This window comes from Bombina bombina, chromosome 1 (assembly GCF_027579735.1).
Source record: "Bombina bombina isolate aBomBom1 chromosome 1, aBomBom1.pri, whole genome shotgun sequence".
NCBI classification, from domain to species: domain Eukaryota; kingdom Metazoa; phylum Chordata; class Amphibia; order Anura; family Bombinatoridae; genus Bombina; species Bombina bombina.
The window spans coordinates 891,561,506-891,579,049 of NC_069499.1; the positions used below are offsets into that span (position 1 = coordinate 891,561,506).

The 17,544-nt window shown below is 40.1% G+C and overlaps 1 protein-coding gene across 2 annotated transcripts in view; it reads left to right on the top strand.

Annotated features, from left to right (window-relative positions):
- Positions 1 to 17,544, top strand: part of LOC128646111 (dipeptidase 2) — a 191,899-nt gene that overhangs the window by 134,130 nt on the left and 40,225 nt on the right. For both annotated transcript variants that reach the window (XM_053699562.1, XM_053699563.1), the window contains exon 7: positions 2,171 to 2,347. In XM_053699562.1, the coding sequence (XP_053555537.1) occupies positions 2,171 to 2,347 (177 nt within the window). The remainder of the gene's footprint in view (positions 1 to 2,170; positions 2,348 to 17,544) is intronic.

Below are 17,544 nucleotides of genomic sequence, written 5' to 3' on the forward strand. Positions count from 1 at the left end.
ATGTCATCTGTCCAACCATGGACACTGCCAATGAGGCAGGATCTTCTAATACAGGGTCCGTTCAAGCATCCAAATCTAATTTCTCTGCGTCTGACTGCTTGGAGATTGAACGCTTAATTCTATCAAAGCATGGTTTCTCTGAGTCAGTTATAGATACCCTGATTCAGGCTAGAAAGCCTGTCACCAGGAAAATCTACCATAAGATATGGTGGAAATATCTTTGTTGGTGTGAATCCAAGGGTTACTCATGGAGTAAGATTAGGATTCCCAGGATATTGTCTTTCCTCCAAGACGGATTGGAGAAAGGATTGTCAGCTAGTTCCTTAAAAGGACAGATATCTGCTCTGTCTATCCTTTTACACAAGCGTCTGGCAGAGGTACCAGACGTTCAACCGTTTACTCAGGCTTTAGTCAGAATCAAGCCTGTCTATAAACCTGTGACTCCGCCATGGAGTCTATATCTAGTTCTTTCAGTTCTTCAAGGGGTTCGGTTTGAACCTTTACATTCCATAGATATTAAGTTGTTATCTTGGAAAGTTTTGTTTTTGGTAGCTATCTCTTCTGCTCGAAGAGTCTCAGAGTTATCTGCCTTACAGTGTGATTCACCTTACCTGGTGTTCCACGCAGATAAGGTAGTTTTGCGTACCAAACCTGGTTTTCTTCCTAAGGTTGTTTCTAACAAGAATATTAACCAGGAAATTGTTGTTCCTTCTCTGTGTCCTAATCCTTCTTCGAAGAAGGAACGTCTGTTACACAATCTTGATGTGGTTCGTGCTTTAAAGTTCTATTTACAAGCAACTAAGGATTTCAGACAAACATATTCCTTGTTTGTTATCTATTCTGGTAAGAAGAGAGGTCAGAAAGCGACTGCTACCTCTCTTTCCTTTTGGCTGAAAAGCATCATCCGTTTGGCCTATGAGACTGCTGGCCAGCAGCCTCCTGAAACAATTACTGCTCATTCTACCAGAGCAGTGGCTTCCACATGGGCTTTTAAAAATGAGGCTTCTGTTGAACAGATTTGTAAGGCAGCGACTTGGTCTTCACTGCATACTTTTTTACAAATTTTACAAATTCAATACTTTTGTTTCTTCTGAGGCTATTTTTGGGAGAAAGGTTTTACAAGCAGTGGTGCCTTCCGTTTAAGGTACCTGTCTTGTTCCCTCCCTTCATCCGTGTCCTAAAGCTTTGGTATTGGTATCCCACAAGTAAAGGATGAATCCGTGGACTGGATACACCTTACAAGAGAAAACAGAATTTATGCTTACCTGATAAATTACTTTCTCTTGTGGTGTATCCAGTCCACGGTCCGCCCTGGCAATTAAGTCAGGTAAAATGTTTTTGTTTAAACTACAGTCACCACTGCACCCTATGGTTTCTCCTTTTTCTTCCTAACCTTCGGTCGAATGACTGGGGGGTGGAGCTTGAGGGTGAGCTATATGGACAGCTCTGCTGTGTGCTCACTTTGCCACTTCCTGTAGGGAAGGAGAATATCCCACAAGTAAAGGATGAATCAGTGGACTGGATACACCACAAGAGAAAGTAATTTATCAGGTAAGCATAAATTCTGTTTTTTTAAACTACAGTCACCACTGCAACCTATAGTTTCTCCTTTCTCTTGCTTGTCTTCGGTCGAATGACTGGGGGTGGCAGTTAGGGGAGGAGCTATATAGACAGCTCTGCTGTGGGTGATCCTCTTGCAGCTTCCTGTTGGGAAGGAGAATATCCCACAAGTAATGGATGAATCCGTGGACTGGATACACCACAAGAGAAATAAATTTATCAGGTAAGCATAAATTTTGTTTTTAGTACCTCCCTGTCAGAGCCCCCCACTGGGAGCATTCATTTATCTAAACTTTCTTGTTTACATGTTTGTTTGTTTTTTATAACCAGAATTTAAGTTCAGAAATGTTCATTATAGGTGGGAATACAATAAGCAGGTACAAATGAAAAAATAAAGGTAAAGGAGCTATTTGTAAATAATTGAATACACTTCAGTAGGTAAAATGAATATTTAGGAACCCATTAAAGGGAAGAAATTATTAGTTCCTTTAATATGGACACTTTGACCAAGTGTCCACTCTGATATGTAAATAGTCAGGTGGTCAGAGTATGTACAGTGAGACAGGGGAGACTTCATTTTAAAGTAACACAAGTTTTCTCTCTTTTGCAGGAGGTTGTGAAGGAGATGAACAGGCTTGGTATGATCATAGACCTCTCTCACACTTCCTTTAATACATCTCGAGCTGTTTTGGAGGTTACCAAGGCCCCAGTAATATTTAGTCACTCTGCTGCCTTCTCTGTGTGTGGAATATCTCGCAATGTTCCAGACGATATTCTCCGGAGCATTGTAAGTAACACATTATTGTTACATTCTTATACATATGGAAATGTACAACAAATTTGCACAATATTTATCAGTTTGTATTAAACTAGGAATCATTACACACCAAGTAAATGTGAAGTAAACTGGCTGCATGGTTTAAAACATTAACCAAAAATATATTTGATAAGGGACACTATCAATGCAATGTGGATAATTTAATACACTCAGATAAATAATTTCTTGTCACAAATCTTCATGGAGTAATCTTAAAATAATATTAAAACATTTCTCAACTGGCTCATTCATCAGTTATAAATGGTTGAAACTTTTATATTGTTGTTTTTACTTAAAGGGATATGAAAACCTAATTTTTTCTTTCATGATTCAGATAGAACATACAATTTCTTTCCAATGGCATGGAGAGTCCATGAATCCATTCAATTACTAGTGGGAATTCAACTCCTGGCCACCAGATGGAGGCAAAGAACACCCCAGCAAAGCTTCAAGTATCCTCCGATTTCCCACAATCCCCAGTCATTCTTTGCCAGTGTAACATTGAAGGTGATGCGCGAAGAAGATGTCTGAAGAAATCAAGTTGTTAATCCTTTAATGGGTACCTTTCCCTGCAAGCAAGGATTGGGGTTATGCCGTGTTTAGTAAGAGTAATGGTGGCTTTTAGCAGTTGGAATATGGCGAGGTGGGCTTTGCTTACCTTCCAACATTTTTATATAGAAAACCAGGGTTGGTTACTCTGTTTTATTTCTTTATCTACAGGTCTATGTCATTAAGGATTCTGTCACACCTGTTTGCTGTACCTGCCCTACAGCAGATCCACAGGTAAGTGCTTTTACCTTCTAGGTGAGAAGGATGCAGCACTTAGGAGTTCCTTGTATTAGAAAAAAAGGATACTTAGAGAACAAGGTGGTTCCTTATGGGACTGAATATCCCTTTTAAAGATTGGGGATTTATTGGGCAGCAGTTCAGGGCACTGTTCTGTCATGTAAAGGCTTTTTTGATTTTGGCTATGGGGATTTATTTGCACAAGTTTACCTTTTCTTTTATTTGGGTAATATCTCTTTAAGCAGGTTGTTGGCGGTTCTTTTTACTGCATCTCACGTTTGAATTTGGATCATGTGACCGCTCAGTTACTTCCTGAGTGGGGAACGGTTTGTTTCTAGCCGCCTGTTTAGAAGCCGGATTTTCAAGAGAACAAAGCGATTTTTCCTCCTTAATATGGGAAGAGTCGACAGCTGCATTCCTTACTTGTGGGAAACACTGAACCTGGCCACCAGGAGGAGGCAAATACACCCCAGCCAAAGGCTCAAATACCTCCCCCACTTCCTCATAACCCCAGTCATTATTTGCCTTTCATCACAGGAGGTTGGCAGAGAAGTGTCAGAAGATTTTGGAGTAGTCTCTTATGGAGGGTAGTACTCTTCGAGGTGGGACTGGAGTTTTATGTAGTCCTGTCAGCCTCTCAGTGAGAGCATGGATAAAAGTTAGAGTCCGGAGATGCAGGGAAAGTCTTTCTGCGAAACCATCCCGACTCATATTAACAGCTCCATAAGCAATCAGCATTGACAAGTTTTGCTGCCCGATTTCTTCTCTCAAGTCCATAAATATAAAAAGAGAGAGAGATGCACTCAGCTGAGACAGAACAAAAGCTAGAAAAACTTCCGTGCCTGTTCATTTTAGGGTGCCACTCAGGGTGCATACTCTTTTAGCACACTATGCCCCTTCACAGAGAAAAAATATCCTGTAGCATATCAGTGTGACCCTGCCCAATGACAGTCCAGCACCGAAATACCAGGCAATTCTTCTCTGAACAAGAGAAACAACAACCCCAGACGATCGTTTCGGCCTTCTGTGGGCCTTGTCAGTGAGGTGCAGTCGCATCTTTCTAAGGGCATGTGTGCAAGGAGTCCACATCTGGTATCTCCCTTTTACTCTTAGGGTGACCCAAGAACAATTTGCATAAATATAAAAAGAGAGAGAAACTCTGTTAAGAAAGATGTTTCAACATACGGATATTGGTTTCAACCGGCGGCTGTTGCTGCGGTTGCTGGAGCAGTTACCTATTGGTGCGACTCCTTACGGGATTTGATAGAGGGGGAGGGTCCCCTCGACGTTCTTATCTGTGATGCTAATATGCAGATTATTTGTCTGAATGCTACGGCTTCAGCTCTTTCTGTTCAGGCCCTTCGGGCTCTGGCTGAAGTCATGGTCTGCAAATGGTCTGCAAATACGACTTCTAAGTCTAGACTTCTTTCCTTCCCCTTTAAGGGAATGATATTGTTTGGTCCAGGCCTGGACTCAATTATCTCCACGGTCACAGGGGGCAAGGGTGCCTTCCTACCCCAAGAGAATTTGAACTAGTCTAGGGAACAATTTTCGTTCTTTTCGTTCTGATAAGGCCCATGTCAGCAGTCCTCCGCTAGGCCAGAGCAAAACAAGAGCTCTTGGCAGAGATCATTTCCACGGTTACTGGTGGGAAAGGACTTTTCTTACCACAGGATAAGAATAATAGACCCAAGGGTCATCATACTTCTAATTTTCGTTCCTTTCGTAACTTCAAGGGACAGGCATCTTCCTTGTCTTCTAAATCTGAGCAAGCCAAGACTTTTTGGAGAGCTAACCAGCCCTGGAATAAGGATAACCAATCCAGAAAGCCTTACGCTGACGCTAAGTCAGCATGAAGGGGCTGCCCCCGATCCAATGCTGGATCAGGTAGGAGGCAGGCTTTCCTTCTTTCTGCAGACTTGGAGGGAAAAAAGTTTTAGGGAAGTGACAAACACAGACCGACTGAGCAGGAAAGGGGTGGGAGAGAGGAGTGTAAGCAATTTCTATCTATCACAACCGAACAGTCATCAACAGTTGACCGGAGTACTATGGAGACACTGCTTCAATAGGTCTGGATGGTATATTCAGAGTGCCGAGCCAGGCCGTAGGTGCGTCTCTTCACTGGTAACACCAGACCACGGCTTGGATGGGAAAAAAATGTCTGGATCTTGATTCCCCGGTAGTCTGCAGTAGCAGGGTAAATTTAGGTGGGTTTTAAAACAACTTATCTGTAAAAGTTGAGTTAATAGGCTGTAAAAAGAACTCTGCTGGGCGGTTAACTCCACCCCCCCCTTCTATACCCTTTTATGCAGCCCTTACAGATTATATATCTTTGTATGCAGCTGTTAGAGGTTATATACCCTCTTATGCAGTCTTTACAGATTCTATACCCTTTTATGCAGCCCTTACAGATTATATACCCTTTTATGCAGTCCTTACAGATTATATATCTCCTCTTGCAGAAGTACAGATTATATACCCTTTTATGAAGTCCTTACAGATTCTATACACTCTTATGCAGCACTTACAGATTACCATTAAAACTTATCTAAAAAGATTTGTTACTGATTTTTCAAGCTCAAATCATACTTTTAAATGATACATCGGGGGGTAGTTATCAAGCCGTCAACCTCAAATACGCTGGAATTCCGCAGCGTATTTGTGGCGAGGCTGATTCGCCTTAGTTATCAAAGGCTAGAGACCGGCAAAAGTAGAATTTTGTGACGTAAGCTTCGATCCGCCGGACTCAGTCCGACACAGATCGATTCTTACGTCACTCCAAATGTTCCGCACACAAGTGCGGCACTATCTGACTACTTTTGCTAGTTATCAAAAAACTAGCAGGTACGCTCGGCACTTTTCCGGCCCAGTGTACCTGAGTCTGACCATAGCGAAAGTTCATGTTCGCTGCTGCCAGACATCTAATTGATTCCTATGGGAAACGTCTGCACCTAACACCCTAACATGTACCCCGAGTCTAAACACCCCTAATCTGTCCCCCTACACCGCCGCAACTAAATAAAGTGTTTACCCCCTAAACCGCCGCTCCCGGAGCCCACCGCAAGCTACTCTATACATATTAACCCCTAAACCGCCGCTCCCTGACCCCGCCGCAACTATAATATATGTATTAACCCCTAAACTGCTGCAACCTATATTAAATTTATTAACCTCTATCCTGCCCCCCCACACCGTCGCCACCTATAATAAATTTATTAACCCCTATCCTGCCCCCCACTACACCGCCGCCACTGTAATAAAATTATTAACCCCTAAACCTAAGTCTAACACTAACCCTAACACCCCCCTAACTTAAATATTAATTAAATAAATCTAAATAATATTTCTATTATGAACTAAATTAATCCTATTTAAAACGAAATACTTACCTTTAAAATAAACCCTAATATAGCTACAATATAAATAATAATTATATTGTAGCTATGTTAGGATTTATTTTTATTTTACAGGCAAATTTCAATTTATTTTAACTAGGTACAATAGCTATTAAATAGTTATTAACTATTTAATAGCTTACCTAGCTAAAATAAAGAGAAATTTACCTGTAAAATAAAAACTAACCTAAGTTACAATTACACCTAACACTACACTATACTTTAATAAATTATTCCTATTTAAAACTAAATACTTACCTGTAAAATAAACCCTAAGATAGCTATAATGTAATTAATAATTACATTGTAGCTATCTTAGGATTTATATTTATTTTACAGGTAACTTTGTATTTATTTTAGCTAGTTAGAATAGTTATTAAATAGTTATTAACTATTTAATAACTACCTAGCTAAAAGAAATACAAAATTACCTGTAAAATAAATCCTAACCTAAGTTACAATTAAACCTAACACTACACTATCATTAAATTAATTAAATAAATTAACTACAAATAACTGCAATTAAATACAATTACATAAACTAACTAAAGTACAAAAAATAAAAAAAGCTAAGTTACAAAAAAAAAAAAAGTTACAAACATTTAAAAAATATTACAACAATTTTAAGCTACTTACACCTAATCTAAGCCCCCTAATAAAATAACAAAGCCCCCCAAAATAAAAAAATGCCCTACCCTATTCTAAATTAAAAAAGTTCAAAGCTCTTTTACCTTACCAGCCCTTAAAAGGGCCTTTTGCGGGGCATGCCCCAAAGAATTCTGCTCTTTTGCCTGTAAAAGAAAAATACAACCCCCCCAACATTAAAACCCACCACCCACATACCCCTAATCTAACCCAAACCCCCCTTAAATAAACCTAACACTACCCCCCTGAAGATCATCCTACCTTGAGTCGTCTTCACTCAGCCGAGCAGCGATGGAACCGAAGAGGAGATCCGGAGCGGCAGAAGTGATCCTCCAAGGGGCGCTGAAGAAGTCTTCCATCCGATGAAGTGATCCTCCAGGCGGCGCTGAAGAAGTCTTCCATCCGATGAAGTGATCCTCCAAGCGGCGCTGAAGAAGTCTTCCATCCGGGCGATGTCATCTTCCAAGCGGGGTCTTCAATCTTCTCCTTCAGGATCCATCTTCATTCCGCCAACGCGGAACATCCTTCTTTCCCGACGGACTACCAACGAATGAAGGCTCCTTTAAGGGACGTCATCCAAGATGGCGTCCCTTCAATTCCGATTGGCTGATAGGATTCTATCAGCCAATCGGAATTAAGGTAGGAAAAATCTGATTGGCTGATTGAATCAGCCAATCAGATTGAGCTCGCATTCTATTGGCTGATCGGAACAACCATTAGAATGCGAGCTCAATCTGATTGGCTGATTGGATCAGCCAATCGGATTGAACTTCAATCTGATTGGCTGATTCAATCAGCCAATCAGATTTTTCCTACCTTAATTCCGATTGGCTGATAGAATCCTATCAGCCAATCGGAATTGAAGGGACGCCATCTTGGATGACGTCCCTTAAAGGAGCCTTCATTCGTCGGTAGTCCGTCGGGAAAGAAGGATGTTCCGCGTCGGCGGAATGAAGATGGATCCTGAAGAAGAAGATTGAAGACCCCGCTTGGAAGATGACATCGCCCGGATCGAAGACTTCTTCAGCGCCGCTTGGAGGATCACTTCATCGGATGGAAGACTTCTTCAGCGCCGCTTGGAGGATCACTTCATCGGATGGAAGACTTCTTCAGCACCCCTTGGAGGATCACTTCTGCCGCTCCGGATCTCCTCTTCGGTTCCATCGCTGCTCGGCTGAGTGAAGACGACTCAAGGTAGGATGATCTTCAGGGGGGTAGTGTTAGGTTTATTTAAGGGGGTTTGGGTTAGATTAGGGGTATGTGGGTGGTGGGTTTTAATGTTGGGGGGGGGTTGTATTTTTCTTTTACAGGCAAAAGAGCAGTTTTCTTTGGGGCATGCCCCGCAAAAGGCCCTTTTAATGGCTGGTAAGGTAAAAGAGCTTTGAACTTTTTTAATTTAGAATAGGGTAGGGCATTTTTTTATTTTGGGGGGCTTTTTTATTTTATTAGGGGGCTTAGATTAGGTGTAAGTAGCTTAAAATTGTTGTAATATTTTTTAAATGTTTGTAACTTATTTTTTTTATTTTTTGTAACTTAGCTTTTTTTATTTTTTTTTTTGTTGAAATCTTTTTATTGAATTTTCACAAATTGTAAAAAAACATGACATATGTTTTGTCAACGAAAATGACAATAAAACAGAAAAACATGAACAATACAGTCTACAACCAAATACTCTTAGTCTGTGTTTAGGTATTACAATACAAATAAATACACTTCTAGTCTCTTAATCTCAGTAGATTTCTAGGGGGTATGAACTCTTCTTCCCTTCCAGTAGCCCAGACTTTTCGAAGCCCAAATCAAAATTCCAAAATATCTTAATTTCAAGTGTTATCTAGGTGGTTGAGGATCTTGCTCTATTTAACTTTTCTGTGAACATTATATAGGGTTCCCATTGTTGGGTAAATTGGTTTCTGGAGTTCAGAACAGCTGCTGAGGCACTGGCCATATTATAATGATAGTCAATTCTTTTTTTGACATAGTCAAATGTGGGGGGGTCTACTCTCCAGAATCTCGCTATTGAGATTCGTACTATGGTACAGATTATTGCTATCAGTTTGTGATGTCTTTTAACATTGCCTCCTATAGGGAAGTGTAGTAAAGCCTGTTCTGGAGATAGGTTAAATTCAGTCTCGAAAATGGTACTTAAAAATGTGGAGGTTTGATCCCATAACTTTTTAACCTTATTACATTGCCACCACATATGGAAATATGTCCCTTCTTCCCCACATCCTCTATAACACCTATGGGAGCCGTCTATCTGAGAGTTGGCCAGTCTTGTGGGGTACATATACCATTTAAATACCACCTTAATATAATTCTCCTTTAATAATGCATTCAGGGAAAATGACAGGCCTCTGTCAAGGTTTGTTAGCCAAGTCTCTAATGTCCAGGTTTGATTTATGTCTTGTTCCCACTTAATCATAAAAGAGCTTTTTTTATTGCAGGTTCCTTCATTAAATGACGGATATAATAAAGCAATCAATCCCCTCCTATATTCTCTTGCTAGACATATTGTTTCTATTGTGGTATTATTTGGGGGGGTGTTTGATCCCATTATTTCTCGTATCCTAGATGTGAGTTGTAGGTAGTGATACCATTCTCCCTGTTCAGGATTCCCCAATTCTCTGTATTGGGAGAAGGTCAATACTTTATTGTTAATGAATGCATCCGCTATACGATAGAGACTTTTGTTCTCCCATTTCTTCTGAATATGTGTACTAATGAGTGATATGATGGGAACCAATGGGGTCAATCTTGATCTAACATTAACTAGGGGGAAAGCCTTGGTCAATTTATCCCAGATATAAGTCGTGTGGCTAATCGAGACATATTCTTTTATATGTCCTGTCCTATGCTGCTTCACGGCCCAGAGAATAGTATCTAACCTTCCTACCTCTAGTATATCTTTTTCTAATTGCACCCATTGGGGTGCTTGGTTCATCCTGTACCACTGTGTGGTCTGTGCCATTCTGGCGGCATAGTAGTAGGAGACTAGATATGGTAAACCTACCCCTCCGTTCTTCTTATGTCTCATCAGGTTTTGTTTATTTATTCTTGCTCGTTGACCCTGCCAAATATATTTTAAGATCTCTCTTTGAAGATTATGTAGCTCTGCTATTGGGATGGTTATTGGGAGGGTTCTAAAAAAGTATAGCAGTTTGGGAAGTACAGTCATTTTGATCGATACGACTCTTCCATATAATGATAACTTATATTTGGCCCACTTAAGTAGGAGTTCTTTTATCTGCGAGAACATGGGGACATAGTTTTCTTTATATAATTTATTCACATCATTTGTGAGGTTAACTCCAAGATATTTAAGGGATGATTTAACCCAATTAAATCCAAAATTTATTTCTATCAGTTTTTTTGTTGTGTTTGGGAGAGAAGTACTAAGGGCTTCACATTTACTTTCATTAATTTTGTATCCTGATAACCGGCTAAATTTATTTATTATAGAGTAAATAACTGGGAGAGTAAGAAGCGGCTTTGTGACTGCGAGGCTGACGTCATCAGCAAAGAGTGATATCTTATATTCAGTATCTCCTATTCTAAGTCCTGCAACGTCTGGATTATCTCTAATTAACACTGATAGCAGCTCAATACACATAGCAAACAACAGGGGAGACAAGGGGCACCCCTGTCTGGTGCCATTTCGGATTTGAATTTGTTATGACTGATACCCTGAGAGCCTAATAAAGGCGTCAGGTGTGGAATAAATTCTTTCTAGAGCAGTGGCAAAAGGTCCTTTGATTCCCATTTTACTGATAACTGCAAACATGTATTCCCAGTTGACCCTGTCAAATGCCTTCTCTGCGTCCAAAGCTAGAAACAGAGAAGGCACTTTCTTTACCGTTGCATAGTTGATTAGGTCAATCACTTTTCGTGTATTGTCTGGAGCTTCTCTCTGAGAGATGAAGCCAACTTGATCTGTATATATCAACTTTCTAATGGGTATAGCTAGACGATTTGCCAAAATTTTGGTGAACAGCTTTAGATCTTGATTAATTAGTGATATTGGCCGGTAATTATGACAATATTGTGTGTTTTTTCCCGCCTTCGGGATGTCTGTCACCCTCGCAGTCAACAGGTCCGGGGGGATCTCCACTCCCTGCAAAATATTATTATACAGTTTCACCAATAGAGGTGCTATCGTCATTCGGAGATCTTTATAAAAGGAGCCTGGGAAGCCATCCGGGCCCGGGGCTTTATTCCTTTTCAGATCTTTAATGGCCAATAATACTTCCTGTGTTGTGATGGGGGCATTTAGAGAACTCAATTCTTCTTCTGAGACTGTGTTCAGTCTACTATTTCCTAAATAAATGTCTAATTCCTCTCTCTTATTCGCTCCTGCCTCGGTGCTGGGTAAATTATAAAGCTGGGAATAAAATGTTGCAAATTCATTGGCTATCTGAAGTGGGTCATTAGTAACTCGGCCATTAGCTCTTTGAATTTGAGGAATAGTGGAGGCCCTAGTGATTTCCTTTAGCTTATTTGCCAGCATCTTGTCAGGCTTATTGCCATAAATATAATACCTGGTGTCCACTATTTTAATAGAATGGACCGCCTCCCTATCTAGTAGCTGGTTTAATTCCTCATTCTTGCTATTTAGTAATTTCCTTAGGCCTAGATTTGGAGTTTGGTGGTAGCCGTGAAAACCAGCGTTAGAGGCTCCTAACGCTGGTTTTAGGCTACCGCCGGTATTTGGAGTCAGTCAAAAAAGGGTCTAACGCTCACTTTTCAGCCGCGACTTTTCCATACCGCAGATCCCCTTACGTAAATTGCTTATCCTATCTTTTCAATGGGATCTTTCTAACTCCGGTATTTAGAGTCGTGTTTGAAGTGAGCGTTAGAATTCTAACGACAAAACTCCAGCCGCAGAAAAAAGTCAGTAGTTAAGAGCTTTCTGGGCTAACGCCGGTTCATAAAGCTCTTAACTACTGTACTCTAAAGTACACTAACACCCATAAACTACCGAGGTCCCCCCACATCGCCGACACTCGATTACATTTTTTTAACCCCTAATCTGCCGACCGCCACCTACGTTATACTTATGTACCCCTAATCTGCTGCCCCTAACACCGCCGACCCCTATATTATATTTATTAACCCCTAACCTGCCCCCTACAACGTCGCAGCCAGCTACCTACACTTATTAACCCCTAATCTGCCGTCCGCACGCCGCCGCCAGCTACATTATAGCTATGTACCCCTAATCTGCTGCCCCTAACACCGCCGACCCCTATATTATATTTATTAACCCCTAACCTGCCCCCCCAACGTCGCCGCCACCTACCTACAATAATTAACCCCTAATCTGCCGACCGCAAAGAGCCGCCACCTACATTATAGCTATGTACCCCTAATCTGCTGCCCCTAACACCGCCGACCCCTATATTATATTTATTAACCCCTAATCTGCCCTCCCTAACATCGCCGACACCTAACTTCAATTATTAACCCCTAATCTGCCGACCGAATCTCGCCGCTATTCTAATAAATGTATTAACCCCTAAAGCTAAGTCTAACCCTAACACTAACACCCCCTAAGTTAAATATAATTTAAATCTAACGAAATTAATTAACTATTATTAAATAAATTATTCCTATTTAAAGCTAAATACTTACCTGTAAAATAAATCCTAATATAGCTACAATATAAATTATAATTATATTATAGCTATTTTAGGATTTATATTTATTTTACAGGTAACTTTGTATTTATTTTAACCAGGTACAATAGCTATTAAATAGTTAAGAACTATTTAATAGCTAAAATAGTTAAAATAATTACAAAATTACCTGTAAAATAAATCCTAACCTAAGTTACAATTAAACCTAACACTACACTATCAATAAATTAATTAAATACAATACCTACAAATAACTACAATGAAATAAACTAACTAAAGTACAAAAAATAAAAAAGAACTAAGTTACAAAAAAAAAAAAATATTTACAAACATAAGAAAAATATTACAACAATTTTAAACTAATTACACCTACTCTAAGCCCCCTAATAAAATAACAAAGCCCCCCAAAATAAAAAATGCCCTACCCTATTCTAAATTACAAAAGTTCAAAGCTCTTTTACCTTACCAGCCCTGAACAGGGCCCTTTGCGGGGCATGCCCCAAAGAATTCAGCTCTTTTGCCTGTAAAAAAAAACATACAATACCCCCCCCCCAACATTACAACCCACCACCCACTTACCCCTAATCTAACCCAAACCCCCCTTAAATAAACCTAACACTAAGCCCCTGAAGATCTTCCTACCTTATCTTCACCTCACCGGGTATCACCGATCGGTCCTGGCTCCAAAATCTTCATCTAAGCCCAAGCGGGGGCTAGACATCCATCATCCGACGGCTGAAGAAGTCCAGAAGAGGCTCCAAAGTCTTCATCCTATCCGGGAAGAAGAGTAGATACGGACCGGCAACCATCATCTTCCAAGCGGCATCTTCTATCTTCATCCGATGAGGACCGGCTCCATCTTGAAGACCTCCATCGCGGATCCATCCTTCTTCTCCGACAACTAGACGACGAATGACGGTTCCTTTAAATGACGTCATCCAAGATGGCGTCACTCGAATTCCGATTGGCTGATAGGATTCTATCAGCCAATCGGAATTAAGGTAGGAATATTCTGATTGGCTGATGGAATCAGCCAATCAGAATCAAGTTCAATCCGATTGGCTGATCCAATCAGCCAATCAGATTGAGCTCTCATTCTATTGGCTGTTCCGATCAGCCAATAGAATGCGAGCTCAATCTGATTGGCTGATTGGATCAGCCACTCGGATTGAACTTGATTCTGATTGGCTGACTCCATCAGCCAATCAGAATATTCCTACCTTAATTCCGATTGGCTGATAGAATCCTATCAGCCAATCGGAATTCGAGGGACGCCATCTTGGATGACGTCATTTAAAGGAACCGTCATTTGTCGTTCAGTCGTCGGCCAGGATGGATGTTCCGCGTCGGAGGTCTTCAGGATGCTTCCGCTCCGGATGGATGACGATAGAAGATTCCGCTTGGATGAAGACTTCAATCGGATGGAAGACCTCTTCTGCCCCGCTTGGATGAAGACTTCTACCGGATGGAGGACCTCTTCTTGCTCCGCTTGGATGAAGAATTTGGCTCGGCTGGGTGAAGACGACTCAAGGTAGGGAGATCTTCAGGGGCTTAGTGTTAGGTTTATTTAAGGGGGGTTTGGGTTAGATTAGGGGTATGTGGGTGGTGGGTTGTAATGTTGGGGGGGGTATTGTATGTTTTTTTTTACAGGCAAAAGAGATGAACTTCTTGGGGCATGCCCCGCAAAGGGCCCTGTTGAGGGCTGGTAAGGTAAAAGAGCTTTGAACTTTAGTAATTTAGAATAGGGTAGGGCATTTTTTTATTTTGGGGGGCTTTGTTATTTTATTAGGGGGCTTAGAGTAGGTGTAATTAGTTTAAAATTGTTGTAATATATTTCTAATGTTTGTAAATATTTTTTTATTTTTTGTAACTTAGTTCTTTTTTATTTTTTGTACTTTAGTTAGTTTATTTCATTGTATTTATTTGTAGGAATTGTATTTAATTTATTTATTGATAGTGTAGTGTTAGGTTTAATTGTAAATAATTATAGGTATTTTATTTAATTTATTTATTGATAGTGTAGTGTTAGGTTTAATTGTAACTTAGGTTAGGATTTATTTTACAGGTAAATTTGTAATTATTTTAACTATTTTAGCTATTAAATAGTTCTTAACTATTTATTAGCTATTGTACCTGGTTAAAATAAATACAAAGTTACCTGTAAAATAAATATTAATCCTAAAATAGCTATAATATCATTATAATTTATATTGTAGCTATATTAGGATTTATTTTACAGGTAAGTATTTAGCTTTAAATAGGAATAATTTATTTAACAAGAGTTAATTAATTTCGTTAGATTAAAATTATATTTAATTTAGGGGGGTGTTAGTGTTAGGGTTAGACTTAGCTTTAGGGGTTAATCCATTTATTAGAATAGCGGTGAGCTCCAGTCGGCAGATTAGGGGTTAATAATTGAAGTTAGGTGTCGGCGATGTTAGGGAGGGCAGATTAGGGGTTAATACTATTTATTATAGGGTTAGTGAGGCGGATTAGGGGTTAATAACTTTATAATAATAGCGGTGCGGTCCGCTCGGCAGATTAGGGGTTAATAAGTGTAGGCAGGTGGAGGCGACGTTGTGTGGGGGCAGATTAGGGGTTAATAAATATAATATAGGGGTCGGCGGTGTTAGGGGCAGCAGATTAGGGGTACATAGGGATAATGTAAGTAGCGGCGGTTTACGGAGCGGCAGATTAGGGGTTAAAAATAATATGCAGGGGTCAGCGATAGCGGGGGCGGCAGAATAGGGGTTAATAAGTGTAAGGCTAGGGGTGTGTAGACTTGGGGTACATGTTAGAGTGTTAGGTGCAGACGTAGGAAGTGTTTCCCCATAGCAAACAATGGGGCTGCGTTAGGAGCTGAACGCGGCTTTTTTGCAGGTGTTAGGTTTTTTTTCAGCTCAAACAGCCCCATTCCATGGGGGAATCGTGCACGAGCACGTTTTTGAGGCTGGCCGCGTCCGTAAGCAACTCTGGTATCGAGAGTTGAAGTTGCGTTAAATATGCTCTACGCTCCTTTTTTGGAGCCTAACGCAGCCATTCTGTGGACTCTCAATACCAGAGTTATTTTAAAGGTGCGGCCAGAAAAAAGCCAGCGTTAGCTACGCGGGTCGTTACCGACAAAACTCTAAATCTAGCCATTAGTTTGTTTTGCTTCTTTTTAGCTAATTGTTCTCTTATTGTCTCAATTTCCTTTCTTAGTGTTACTATGGTGGAATTATGTGATTTCCTAATTTTGCTACCCTCTTCTATTAGCATCCCTCTCAGGGAGGCTTTAAGAGCACTCCAAACAAAATTTGGATTGGAAGTGGTCCCTTCATTTATAGATATAAACTCACTGATGTGTTTTTGGATTTTCTGAACTAAAATATCATCTTGAAGTAGGCTCGGGTGTAGGGACCAGGACCTAGTTCGATGTATATTAACCAACCCTTCAAATTCCACCACCACCATATCATGATCTGACCAGGCACTATTATTTATGGAGGCTGACTTCATTAGCGGTAAGAGTATCTGACTAACCAGAATTAGGTCTATTCTTGAGTATGAGTTATAGACTGGGGAATAAAAAGTGTAGTCTTTAACTCCCTTATTAAATGCTCTCCAACTATCAATAAGGTTAAAGTCTAGGAGAAGGTCTCTGAGAAGCTGTTGTGCAGGAGTTATTCATCTTTTTTTACCGGTCAACTGCGAGGTCCTGTCTAGTTCGTCATTTAATGTCAGATTATCTTACTTTTTTTCCAGCTTGATAAAAGCCTACTTAACCTGCTTAGAAATGGGCCTTGATTATCATTGGGTGCGTAAACATTCACCAAAATTACTGGAGTATTGTGTATCGTTCCCTTTACAATTAGGAGTCTCCCTTCCCTGTCTTTAAGGATTTCCTCCTTTTTAAAATTTAGAGATGCATGTACTAGGATGGAGACCCCACATTTTTTTTAGGATTAAGTGCGTGAAACTGCAATGGGTAGTTCTTATCCCAGTACTTGGGCGTGGTTTCTGAAACAAAATGTGTCTCTTGTAGCATTATTATGTGGGCACTTTGGGATTTATATTCTGAGATTGCCTTTTTCCTTTTTATGTTGGAATTTAACCCTCTCACATTGTGGGTTATTAGTTTAATATGCATTTCTTTTCCCCCTTATGTTTGCTAGCATAGCTCCCTTTGTAGCTAGAGACAATTTTATGAGACAATTTTTTATACATCTGTGTTTCATGAGCATTTGAGACTGTATATAAACAAAAACAATAACAAGGTAAATACTTACAACTTAACGCGGCATTTTGCATCATTAACAAATAAATATCATAACTTAGGTCAACACTGGAACCTCTAACAGCTTTACGTTGGTCTATATTTCGGAAAAAAGTTAGCATTACAGTACCTTCAGTCAATCCAAATAACATGGTATTAGAGATAGAGTTAAGAAGAAAAAGGGATAGAAGGAAGGAAGCTGAGAGCATAAAATATAGGGAAGTGGGAGATAGAGGGAGTAGGCAAAGAGGAAGAGTCTTCAATGGACCCCGGACTCTCATATAATAATGGTGCGTACAGTTCTCTTCATATCTGCTGATGAGAAAGTTCAGGAATCATTGACCTGAAAGTCTGCATATGACATCCTCTACATGGTATATAGAACAAATCCTCTTGTAAACTTCTACGATCCGTAGTACTTTGAGTCTCCACTTCAGATCCATAAAGAGTCAA